This window comes from Micromesistius poutassou (assembly GCF_964030765.1).
Source record: "Micromesistius poutassou genome assembly, chromosome: 9".
In the NCBI taxonomy this organism is placed as follows: domain Eukaryota; kingdom Metazoa; phylum Chordata; class Actinopteri; order Gadiformes; family Gadidae; genus Micromesistius; species Micromesistius poutassou.
The window spans coordinates 18938944-18952769 of record NC_140279.1 but is presented as its reverse complement, the minus strand read 5'-3'; the positions used below and the strand labels follow the sequence as shown (position 1 = coordinate 18952769).

The following is a 13826-nucleotide window of genomic DNA, read 5'->3' as shown; positions in this document are numbered from 1 at the left end:
TACATCTGCAGGTGTAGAAAGGTATGGCAAGCCGAGTGTGCCACAATTTGCCTTCAATGAAACGCGTTCTGACACAACTTCACACGTTCCAGAATGTGTTCCGGTTTTCCAGAACGAGTTCCGGCGTTTCAGCTGCGTTTTTTTGCTGGAACGCGTTTCAGCAAGCATGCTTTTAATATGCTAATGATATGCTATTAATATGCTAAAATCCATAGAAAATCCACCTTGGTGCAAATGAAATGTGTCGCCAAACGGAAATCGCATTGTATGTGTGCAGTCCCAATGATCCAATGATCCTCAATGATTTCTTTTTTTTTCGTGTGAAAATCACAACCAACAATCAGGTTCAATATAAAAGTTGTGAGTCAGTGCTCTCCATCTGCATGGACAATGCAGCTAATTATATTGACGCCATCAAGAGGCAGTGTTAATATATCCTTTACTGCCTATTATTTGCTCGGCAAGAAAAAAAAAAATTGGTAGAATGCGCTCTAGTGCGCCCGATCTCGTCTGATCTCGGAAGCTAAGCATGGTCGGGCCTGGTTAGTACTTGGATGGGAGACCGCCTCGGAATGCCAGGTGCTGTAAGTGGTGTCGGGTGGTGGCCTGTAGGTGGCACTGTTCCCTCTGGCCAAAAAAAACATCAATCCCGATGCCCCAGTGCAGTGACGGGGACGCTGTGCTGTGGAAGGTGCCGTCCTTCGGAGGAGACGTAAAACCGAGGTCCTGACTCACTGAGGTCATAAAAGATCCCAGGGCACTTATCGCAAAGAGTAGGGGATCCCCCGGTGTCCTGGCTTAAACTGCCCAACCAGGCTCATTCAATCTGGCCCCCTAATCATCCCCCTATATATATATATATATATATATATATATATATGATTGGCTCATTCATTAATTCCCTCACTCTCCACCTCAAGCTGGTGTGTGGTGAGCGTTCTGGCGCCGATTGGCTGCCGTGCATCACCCAAGTGGGTGCTACACATTGGTGGTGGTTAGTGAGGTCCCCTCTTCACTGTAAAGCGCTTTGAGTGTCTAGAAAAGCGCTATATAAATTCAATTAATTATTAATTATTATTATTAGTGGGCAGAACATTCATTAGTGCCATTGGCAATGTATAAGCCTGAGTATTCAATATATATATCTCTACTGTTTTCCTGCTATGTTGTTGCAAAGTTCATATTTATTTTTATGTAATAAATGCACCTTATTTAGGTCATCCTCTCCTTGTAATCAATTCGTTTTAAGTCTTATACCAAGTGAACAAACATTTGAACTCAATTATAAATTGGAAACCGCCTGCCATCTGACAGAAGACGAACGCGCCAATATGCCATCCTGCACGCCTCCCCTTAGGTTTATTTGTTGCGTATCACCAGGCCTGAAAATAATTCTAACACTAGTGAAAATAAGGGAAACACTAGTGGTAAACTACATTCATAGACCTATAATTATCTGATATATGTATTGATCATTCATCTCGATAGCAGTCGGCGCTATAAGCCAATGTTCATTTGGACTGTGCTACGTGACCACTGGTTGCTTTTGAAAGCATGACGTGTGCAGTTGTATCATTTGTACAGTTTCCTTTTAGATGCCAACCAAAACTGCATTAAAAAACAATAAATACGTAGAATATCATGTTATAATAGTTGTTAAATAGTTACGCGATTTTGGATGTCAGATTTTTCTTGTTAACATTAACAGGAAGTGTGCTAACAGGAAATGTGTTGGCATAAGCTGCGTTGACATGAAGTTTGTTGGTCTGTCAGGTTTTCGAGGAGTCACTTCCTGAACTGCCTGGCCTGGAGCTTGTCGAGGCCTTCCACAACCCCTCCGAGACACTGGTACACAAATGTACACAAATGCACACACGTTTGCTGTCCCTCTAGCATGTTTGTCAATTTATACTGTGGTACAATGTTAGTACTGTAGTACCAGGTTAATCTGCTAGTGTTTAGTATTTACTGTATTTTCTTGTTCTCCACACTGATCAGAACCTGTGTGAGTCCTGGTTGAAGAGGAACCCCTCTAGTGAGGGGGACCAGACCTGGGCCTCAGGTGGTGCAGTGGAGGACTCGAGACCCCCCAGCAGATTCACCAGTCTCACTGAGCTAGCAGCAGACCACCAGCCCACGGATCTGCCCTCCTGCCAAAGTGTTTCCCAAGTGAGTAGCTCACTTAGCCTGACATCGGCAGACTTTAATATGCAGATTTGCAAATGCGTATTACTTTGAAACCAGCCAACCAACGACCTCAAACCAAAATGCTTCTGGACGCAATTGGATAAACCTACAACCAATCAGAGCAACGTAACCTGTGACACATTGGCGGCAGCCATCTTGGATGTTTATGTAGATGCCTCGACGGCGCTCTCATAGGGCGCTTCTCTGTACAGTCATCGTATCAGACCCGCCACTCAGTAGATGAACTGTTGTGATAGGGCCGACCCGGGCCAGGTCTACTGGAAATGTGACTGAACTGGCAGATTCATCTGCCAGAGCAAATAAAACGCTAGAATATGCATTTCCTGCAGAAAATGCGGTGAGTGCTGTAGTGCAAAGTGAGGTTGAAAATATGTTTTAGTAAAGCCACATAGTTTAAGACGTAAATAAATGTTAAATGGCTTTAATCAAGTGAAGGGATTTGAACAGTCTAAATGGAGTAAACAATGTAAACATGCACCATTAATTTTTTTAATCTTTTTTAAACGGGTCTTCGATGAGATTACATTAATACACAACACACAAAGTAGCCATTTAAAAGACCAATGGTGAGCACAAACCTGAATGCGACCTAATTGACTTAATAACTTTTATGTTACACACATGCATGCATGCTTTTTGTGCAGGGACACAGCCACATAAATTGTATGTTTGGTACATGAGCTAAAATAAAACAACCCTCAAAATAGTCAAGCATAAAATGATCTTATATTTATGTAGTACTTCAACTTGAAATAATCTGACAAGAACTTAAAGAACATCAACCAAACTATGTACAGTCAACACCAGCTTGACTTACACATCATGAATCAAATGTCCTTACAACTGGCGTGGAGGTTTGAGTGACAGGTTGATGGCCCTCCCTCGCCCCTAAATACTATAGACCGCAACAGTGTGGTTCCAGAAGTAAAAATCCCATTCATTTCCATCATAGAGATTTTGATTAAAGCCGTAACCATCCAAATTATATGTACCACACGCCGTTATATGGTGAATCGATGGTATTTGCTCCTGTAGAAGCCACAAGTTAATCGGGGCAACATCTAGTTTTTTAGAAAAAAATGTTTTATTCGCAGTGCCATTGAAACCACTACACTACCCATAAATCCTGAAGTGTGACCCGACGTCTTTGATTGGTGGAGCTTTAGTTGCACCCGTGAAAGTGAATGACTGCTACTGCTACCAGAGCCCGTCTACTGGAACTAAGACAATTCATATTAGACATTCTCTGCTCCTACTGAACTCGATCGCTTACCACAGCAACCATGATTTATATTAATGGAAAGTTAGAGTTGTGGTTAGAGCTGTAGAGGAAATGAGCTGTAACGGTGGAAAATATGTTGATATAGAATATATGATAAAAATCAAAGTACAAATATATGATATGGCACCAGCAGTGCTTTTTAGTAATGTGGGTAGTATAAAAGCAAAGGAATACATAATGTTGAATGAATACGTAACTGGAATCCAAGACTCAATCCTACTTCACATGTAGTAAAAAAAATGTTATTACGCGGTGACTCCAGTCAGGAACGAAGGAAAGTACCATGTCGATGACAACGCTATACACTATATGAAACCGTAACATACGCACACATACACTAACACACACACACAATATATATCACAACTTCTATTTACAATATAAACAATATAATAATGACAAAGGTTATAAGATGCAAGAAACGCGCTAAACTATTGGGTTGGAACCATTGCGAAAAGGCTTGCAATGGTTTATGGGATGAGGAGTTCCGCACTCATTCACAAAAATAATTTTTTTATTATATTATTTTTTGCCCCAAATCAAACGTTTTCTGGCCATGACTACCTTGACGAATGATTAGCTTGGTTCCAGGCTTAAAATTCTTTATATAACAATTTTATGAAAAGTGGACAGTGAAAATGATTGGGAAATTTACTTCGGAACCAGAGCTGTTAAAAAAGAGGGTGGTCACTGTTACGCTCTATTGGAGAGGTGCCCATCTCCAACCCTTTAATACTAACGTTATTGGGTCAAATCGAAACGTCAACCTCACGTTTATTGCTATTGATTAATGTTTGTAAAAATATATAATAATCCCCCCTGTTTTTTTCAAAACCAGCCCAAATTGTATGTACACGCCCAATGCTATTTTTTCCAGCCTAACGTGATTAAGAGTAGCCCAATTGGACAGAAAACCAATCCGGGTCACAGCACCAAATGTTAGATTTCAGCTTATTTCTAAAATGTTCGTATAGTCTCTGCGTTGTGTATTTTGTTGTAGTAATTCTTGAAGTGTAAATCAAGGAAGCTTGACAGGTTGGATCAGAGGGTCGAATGGATGGTTTATTCCAGGATGTAATACAGCACAGGTACAGACTTAGGTTGAATACTCTATAGTGTAGGTGGTGAGGAGCAGTCTCCTGACGTGCTCCTTGGCTGTCGATCCCTCTTCTCGCCGAACCAAAGGTTTGGGGCGAGTATTATAATAAGAAAATGTAAATAACAAAAGAACAGAAGCAGTCTCTCCCTTGATAAGGTATATGGCCCTGGCTATGCCCCAGACGACCGGGTTGGTTCGTCCTCGTTGAGACATAACAAATGGAGGAATGTTGTAAATAACACCTGGTATCAGTTGGAGAGGCACTGGCCTGTTCATAGACTAAGAACTGTGAAGAAAGAGAGACACTAAAACACACCAACATTCTACATTCCTCCCTCTTGATCATATAAAGGCTGCCCCACACTACACGTTTTTTTTATCTTATGCGATTTTTGAGTCGGAGTACACCCCACACTTAACGAGAATCGCAGCCGATTTTTGCTCTCCGATCCGACATAAGATTAGAACACAAGACGGAACACCCCACACTACAGGATAATCTTATCCGATTCTCGGCCGTGTAGGCTACGTCATCCAGCACGAGACAAGAGATCGAGAGACAAGAGATGGTAGATCTAGAGCAGCGGTTCCCAAACTTTTTTTCCTGCGCACCCCCTTTACGTCCCAACCGGGTTGGCGCACCCCCGATCCCCACTTCAAAAAGAAGGAAAAAAAACGCAACAAAGCTTTGTTTTATCGCCATATAAAGACTCATGTTTAATCATGCGCAAATAACCAGAACACGCATGACAATAACAACATCAACAAATATACAACAAATAGGACAGCCAAGGGACACGACTGACGTTGTGTGCAAGATCTGCTCATGTGTGATACACGCAAGACGGGCAGTCGACCGATCTACATGACCACTTTATGCGCCTCGCAGAAGTTAATAGAAATGATGATAAACAAAATATCACAGAGCATAGAGCAGGATTGTGAACGTTTACAATGTATCATGTCAATTTACAATCTGCAAAATGTGTCTGTGTTAGGATATTGATGCTGCGCGCCTCCTATTTGCAACGGAATTTGTTTAAGATATAAAAACATTTAATTTAACACACACGCACTAAAACAGATATTTTCGTTTTTAAATAAATATTTGGAAACGAAAATTGAAAAGTGAGAATTGAATGCGCTTTGGCATTATGGAGCACCTTCGGGTCAGCGTGTGTGTGTGTTTTGCGTGTGTGTTTGTGTGTGCGTGCGTCGCTATTATGTTGACTACACACTCAACATGCCGAAAATATCTAACATGTTGGATAACCCCGATTTTGAGATCGGGAGGTCTTAAGTTTATGAGATTCTATCTTAGAACACTACGGCAGACAGGATAATCTTGGCCGATTTTCGTCCCGATTCGGCTGCCATGGGAACGCCACCCCGATTCTCGTAAGGGGCAAATCGGCCCCGATATCGGGACATTTATCTTGTAGTGTGGGGTCAGCTTTAAACATAGTTTAAAGATCACCCTTAAAAAAATGAGAATTTAGTCTATCTACTGGTTAACAATTAAGTAAATCAACAAAAGAAAGAAGAAGAAAAGGCAATAGTAAAAAGTATACTCATCATACACAAGTAAACCAGGTGTAGGCTACTTAAAAAAAATAACAAACTCATTAGTTATTCATGATTAAACCAACAACAGATAAAAATGTAAAAAAAATAAAAATAAAATAAAATAAAGAATAATAAGAAAATCGACTGTCCAGACACCTCCCTCTGCTGCGCCGGAAAGTTCCAACTTTAATTGCTCCCACATTTCCCAGCAGTAAAGTGATTCTGTTAGTCTAATCAAAATGAAAGGACATTATGGCTGTCAAATAGGTGTGATGGGGGGGGGATGGGGATGATAGTTCGTAGCAGGGCGTCTGGACACAGTTCAGTTCAAGAACAGATAGCCGCCTCTGCTATCACCAGGACTCAACTCGTGTCCGTGTCTCCTGAATGTCCAGGTCCACGATGAAACATGTGATTGGAAAGAAAAAGTGCAGTATCAGTCATGGGGAGGCATTGTCACAGCCTCCAATAGCAATAATAATCAACTATGGTTTGTAATTGTCTTAACGATTAGATATTGATACACATTTAAAAATTGACCAGGTCATTATAACTTGTCTTAATGATTCAATAAACACACAAAAAAACAAAATGATCATATTAAAAAACGTTTGATTCGGAAATGGTTATATCAGTAATCAGTGATTCTCAATAAATGCCTAAATCAGGGTTTCTCAACGGGGGCGGCAGCGCCCCCTGGGGGGCGTTCGTAGAACCTAGGGGGGCGCCGGGAACGAACACGGGGGCGTCACAACTTCGCTTGTGAAGTGGTCATTATTTTGAACTTTTTAAACTTTCATGGTTTTCAAATATTTTCGGTGCAAAAATAGGATAACTGAAATAAAAAACCTATCTTCATATGGGTTTCTAACCCCTCTATCGTCTCATCTACTTTTTACTTTACTACTGTGCCGTCATGATCGCCATAGTAACGCCGATAAACAAACCCACCTCATCGCAGTAGCGTGGTGCTTTAGAAACTAGTTCGCCCTCCCCCGACTTCCACTGGTTGGTTTGCGGGACATGCAAAGCAAGCGGTGGATGGGGCATTACGCTAAGCAACATGAATCTCATCCATATTACATAGTAAGGCAACACAAGACGTGAATAAAGCTAACTCCGCTTAGCATGCTAATTGTAAACAATAGAACGTGCGCATTACGTGTAGACCACCGCAACGTCGCTCATTACGTCTGCGAACCGATAAACACTTACTTTCATAAGGTACGCACACCAACCGGCACATACGCATTTAACACTGATGTTACAGGCGCTTAACTTGTATAGTAACAAACTACTTTAATTACTATTTGGCCGCGAACTTAAACGTGCTACTCTCAGAACGAAGGATGAAGGCTGCACATGCGCAGCGTTGCTAGGCAACGTCACGTCTTTCGTGCACATATTGAACCCAAGTTTGCGGGTTAACAGTTCAATAACCAATAAAAATGTACACAAACACTGTCACGTATTAAACTTCAATAGCTCAATAATAAAACCTTTTAATAAAACTCTGAATACACATTTTCTTGTCCAGAAGAAACCAAAACGGCACAGAAGTTTTTTTTATTCAAGCAATGTAGCACGAGTTGGAGTGGAGTTGTTAATGGATATAGCCTACCCACGGGTGTCGCAATTTTTTTTTAAACGAAATTAACAATAATAATGGGGGGGGGGGGGGGGCACCAGAGGATCAGGGTAAGGTAAGGGGGGCGTTTGCTCAAAAAAGGTTGAGAAACACTGGCCTAAATGTTCTAAAACTGAGCAGTTGTGTCAAGAAGAAACCAAGATTGAATTCTCGCTTAGATAGGTGGTGACAAAACCCTAGCATCTTTTGAACAGTAACCCTCCCATGAAGACAAAGGAAAGAAAATAACAAACCCTCCCAGTCTTCACCTCATATCAGTTAGTCTGCGTGCCAAAACTATCGAGTGTCATTTCAAGTTGGTGCATCAACTAACTTGCAGTGGCTTGCATGTATCCACTTTGATGGCACGAAGCGATGGGGCTTCTAGTCAGGATTTATCATCATTTTCGCCCAGTATTGCCTGTAACTTACTCAGTAGTTCCCTCTTATCCTCTCTCTCTTTGTCTGTCTTTCCTTCCGATGTTTTTTCGTTGGAGCGGTCACGGACCATCTTTTCGTTGGGGCGGTCACGCCACATCTTTCGCGGGGCTTTACATTCTTTTATCCAGTGTCCAATTTGCCCGCAGTTGTGGCATGGTCGAGGTTCTCTTGGCCTGTCCAACTGGGGAGGTCGTTCTCTATCCCTGCTTTTTTCCTTCAAATCGGATGCTGATTTCTTCATCTCACTCCACCTGTAGTCCGGTCTCCATGATGTCTGCCAGTGTTGTTGTTCTGTTGTCCCAGTTGGGAACCCTCGCCTTCACTCCCTTTCGGATATCGGGCAGTACCTGCTGGAGGTACATGGTCTTCAGAGGCAAGTCCCGAGACTGGTCGAGGGTGTCCAAATCATATTCGGTTTGGCCTGAGTGCAGCAAGTAGCATTCGCCAAAGCGTTCAGTGAACTTGTCCAGGTCTTCGTCCGGCTTCTGCAATGAGTGATCATCGTCCAGTTGACTTGTGCCCTGGAGTGTTTTTGGATCCACGCCTTTATGGCCTCCCATCCTTTTTCTGGTCTCATGCCGTCTTCTCCTATGGCGTCCACTACATCATATCAAATCTGGGTTCGCTCAGTGCTGGTCAGGTGTTTGAACAATATAGCAATGCCATCGTAGGGGTGGAGTTCGTACAGAAGCATCAGCTGTTTCAATTTCATCCATGGCTGTAGGCCTGCTTTCCTTGGGTGGTCGATTTCCATGCTCCACCTTTCGATATCTTTCGGGCTGGAAGGTTCATAGAGGATTGTGCGTCCGTCCACGCTTTCTATCTTCTTCAAGGGCCTGAGGATAACTTTTTCGTGTTCCTCATTGACCTTCTGTGCACAGGCAAAGCTCACAGCCCTCTTGTTGGCGGATTTTTGAAGATGGTCTCTCTCTGTTTCTTCTTGATCAATCTCCTCTCCTTCGTCGGCAGTCTGTGTGCTGTGGCTGCTCCTCCCATCGTGCTGCAGTGTGGTCGGTTGTGTGTGTGTTGTCATCAAATCTTCCATTGTGTGACTCATTCTGCTCCGGACGACCTCACCGCAGGGGGTTGTTGTTGTACAGGGGGGTTCAGCGGAAATTGTTGTGGGCTCTGGGTCGCATCATGATTAGCATAGTCAGGTGGGGCAGTTTGATTTCTCTTTCTAGGTACATGGGGAGCGCTGCAGATGACCGGGTACTCGCCTATGAAGCTGTTGTCTTGAAGAATACTGTGTCTTTCCTCCTGTGAACCACCAGATGGCGGCATTTCTTGCATCGGGAAGATGTATTCTCCATCTTGGCCACACGATGGCAGTGTGGGGTACAAGCGATCATATGCTCCCAAGGTTCCTCCCACTGCGCCTTGGTCACTCCCCTCCGAGTGCCCTGCATCGAGGGTGTGGCCACTCTCACTCCTTGTCTGGCCAGCGTTGTGTGTAGGTCTGACAACTTTTTCTCTCCCAAATTCGCCTTCTCTTTGTACAGCGCTGCTTCTTCCTTTAACAAATGATTTTCGTCGGCCATCAGTTTGGTTTGCTCTCCTGTCTTTTTTAGAGCATCCTCATATTCGCCTCTCCTTTTGTTGCTGACATGCTGAATGAAATAGCATTTACACTGAGACAACAGTAACAACCCGATTGGTTCACTTCGTCTTGACCTCTTGACCTTGAGTCTTTGAAAACCATCCAGATCGATTCCTTTGGCCAGCGTTTAGTTTTGGGTTCGATCTTAATGTCATGTTATCTGCAGTTTTTCTTCGGTTCCTTGCAAATCGTGTCTGTTGTTGAAGAATCTCAGTCTCATTTACTGAATAAATGTCGGCATCTCTTACTTCCAATTCAAACAAATCTTGTTCAATTGGTTCAGACGCGTTGGGAGTGTGATTTCCCTCGTTTGTCTCCTTATCTGCCTTTTTTTCCTTTCGGCATTGTTTCTCTCTCTGTCTTGGCAACCCTAAACCTAGCCACCAATCGCTACTTAAAAAAATGAAATTAAACCGTCTCCCACAGAGCTCGGTATGCCAACACCAGGTTATGGCACACTTTTTTATTCCTCTCTCTGGTTGTCCAGCACAACCCGTATCTGTGATTCCACGGCGGGAATCAAAACAACAAAACACAAAACCCTGGGGCGGACTGGGCTAAGGCGCATACCATATAGGCACAGTCCTAATCGCAGAGACTCAGGATCGAATCCGGCCTGGGTCATTTACTGCATGTCCTCCACTCTGTCTTCCACACTTTCCTCTCTATCTCTCTCTATAATAAAGCTGAAAAAATGCAAAAATAAATCTTAACAAAAAAAAAAACACAAAACCCTATAGCGACCACAAAAAAAACCACCAAGCGGACACAAAAACGCAAAAAACAAACCTCTAGCGAACACAAAAACACACCACAAAAACTACCCTCTATAGCGATTCATGTTCTCTTAATCACTAATATAGGTACACAATTCGTCAAGCTCTTAATGACACAACTTCATTACTCAGCATATGTAGTGCAGCCTAATAGTAAAGCCTAATAGTAAAACTATAATGGTTATTCATGTGTATATTATTTTAGATTACTTTCTTGTTATTTTCTCTTGGTCGAGAGTGTGGAATGAGATTCAGTCACCGTTGATTCCCACGTGGCGCATGGAGATGCGCTGCTTCAGCCGGGTTGAAGATGCGGGTCCCTCAGCAGGGCAGACGTTGATCAGACATCTTTGCAAGGCAGGGCGCGCAGTCTTCTCGACGATAGGGCAATCTCATCTCACTCCTCTCTCTTCAAGACAGTGTCACGGCACCAAATGTTAGATTTCAGCTTATTTCTAAACTGTTCGTATAGTCTCTGCATGTATTTTCCTTTGTAGTAGTAATTCTTGAAGTGTAAATCAAGGAAGCTTGAAAGGTTGGATCAGAGGGTCGAATGGATGGTTTATTCCAGGATGTAATACAGCAAGATACAGACTTAGGTTGAATAATCTATAGTGTAGGTGGTGAGGAGCAGTCTCCTGACGTGCTCCTTGGCTGTCGATCCCTCTTCTCGCCGAACCGAAGGTTTGGGGCGAGTATTATAATAAGAAAATGTAAATAACAAAAGAACAGAAGCAGTCTTTCCCTTGATAAGGTATATGGCCCTGGCTATGCCCCAGACGACCGAGTTGGTTCGTCCTTGTTGGGACATAACAAATGGAGGAATGTTGTAAATAACACCTGGTACCAGTAGGAGAGGCACTGGCCTGTTCATAGACTTAAGAAATGTAAAGACAGAGTGACACTAAAATACACAAATTCTACACAATTCAGCTAGAACGCCCTCACACTCTAGCCTCACCTAATCTGAACATTTTAAAATTGGAATGGAGTCTCTAGATGAAAAATTGTGGAAGGAGATAGGTCCCAAGTTTGTAGAAAGAAAGAAAGAAAGTAGTTAGAGTTAATTAAAAAACATCTGAGTCTGAAGACCCTTCTATGAATTGAACTTGAACTTGAACTACCCGTGAACTTTTACACGGGTACAATGTTTTTATGCATGTGTATATTATTTTAGATTACTTTCTTGTTATTTTCTCTTGGTCGAGAGTGTGGAATGAGATTCAGTCACCGTTGATTCCCACGTGGCGTGGGATTTTCTCTTGACCAATACAAGTTAAATGAAAATGTGTTTTCCTCAGGCCCCTCCCCTTATTTGCAATGGTAACCTTGCCACCACCTCGACCAAACCAGAGGAGGGTAGCAGACCCGGTGTTTACCCGGGACCGGCCGTCGCCCCTGACGCTTGCAGAGTGCCGGTGACCTCCCTTCCTCCTATTCTGACCTCACTCAGCCTTCTCACCCCTGGACTGGCCAAGAGCTACTTCTACGGTAACAACACACACACACACACACACACACACACACACACACACACACACACACACACACACACACACACACACACACACACAATCAAACACACAAACAATCAAAAACGCACAAACCCAAGGGTTAGAACCTTACTCGGTTTAGGGTACTGGGTCCATCATTTTTCATTGTGTTGATCTAGTCTACCAGAAACATATGATGTGCATTAGAGCTACATGAGCTGTGTTTTATCGCCTTATCATGGCTCTTTATCTGTCTCTTCCCCACAAGTGCCCTGTCTATATTCTAATAAGTGTGTGTGTGTGTGTGTGTGTGTGTGTGTGTGTGTGTGTGTGTGGTGATCCATGGGCTCACCCCTGATAATAGAGGAACAGTATTGACCAGTATCTTGACCTTAATAAGTGATTTCCCCCTTTGATGGCATTATCATTATTCTGTTTAATGTAGGCATTTTCGTTATAACATGGATAGCAAGCATAACAACAAAATCGCTAATAGGCACTAATCGCTAGTTAGCGAACATGCTAACTAGCGATCTTTACAACATGTATGATGGTTCATGACAGTACTGGACATATTTCCATGTCCCAACAACAATGACATCCATATGTTCCATGTTCTAGGTTGAAGATAAGCTTTAATCCACCTACCAAGTAATGCAATAGTGATCTCATGATCTCATCTCTTATGTTTACATTTAACACTGCAAATGTTTTTAGAACACTTTTTTGTAGCACATGTTTTTGAGCACTTTATAATTGATAATTGTTAAGTTTTCATTGTGATGTTCATTTTCATTCAGACTTATATTTTATATTTATTTGAGTTTTCCATGGTTGTGTTGACATTCCTTTTCCCTGTCTGCCTACAAACAGGGGAAGGTTAAGTTTAAAATAAAACTGTTTACGTTTATATTTTAGCAATAACTATCGATATCGGCCGATATGAAACACTTATATCGTGATACAGTTTTCAGCCATATCGCCCAGCCCTAGTGCACATAACGGGTACGCAAGTACGCATGCACGCCCATAATCAGCAATGCGTAACGTCACTTGTGCGCTTTTGCGTAACTCACCGGCTTTTGCGTAACCCCCCCCCCCCCCCCCCCGTCAACAATCCTGCCCGACTGCAACCAAACACTCTTCCCCCCTTATCATTAATTAATTAATTAATCGCCTTTATTATTATCAAAACGACGCTACGTGTGGAGTGCGTACCGAACACCATCTCCTGGTACTCAAATGAGTGACTCACTAAAAAAGTTATGTGCACCCCTGATAATAACCGACTGTATAATGAGCGAGAAACAAGTTTGCTATCTTCACAATAAAAAAATCTTTGGCCAAGTGACTCCACGTTCCATGTTCCACGACCACCAATCGCTATCAAGATATACCACAGCGCGCGTTTTTTTCCCCATCGTTCCAGTCCTGGAGTGGACTGCTCAGTCGTAACTGACCAGTTTATGGGTTAATAAATGTGCCATTTTTACCATAAGAAAATGTTGTCTTTTCCCTTTATTTTCTTCTGGGAGTACACCAGAATGCTTAATTTACATGTTAAAATAGCTAAATTTGGCTGGGGGGGGATGCCCCCAGACCCCCCTACAACTGTTTAGTTTGTCACCTTTTTCAACCCTTATGAGTTTGCAGGTATGAGTATGACTGTAGCCTGCCAAGGGCAGATTGGAGTATATTTTGAGAAATAGAAGTCTTATATACGTGGAGGTATGG

General features: G+C 42.6%; 1 protein-coding gene across 1 annotated transcript in view; it reads left to right on the top strand.

Annotated features, from left to right (window-relative positions):
* Positions 1-13826, top strand: part of tdrd5 (tudor domain containing 5) — a gene marked incomplete at both ends in the record, with an annotated part of 40930 nt that overhangs the window by 21614 nt on the left and 5490 nt on the right. Inside the window, 3 exons of the mRNA XM_084473310.1 lie at positions 1774-1848; positions 1999-2169; positions 11901-12090. Of these exons, the coding sequence (XP_084329436.1) occupies positions 1774-1848; positions 1999-2169; positions 11901-12090 (436 nt within the window). The remainder of the gene's footprint in view (positions 1-1773; positions 1849-1998; positions 2170-11900; positions 12091-13826) is intronic.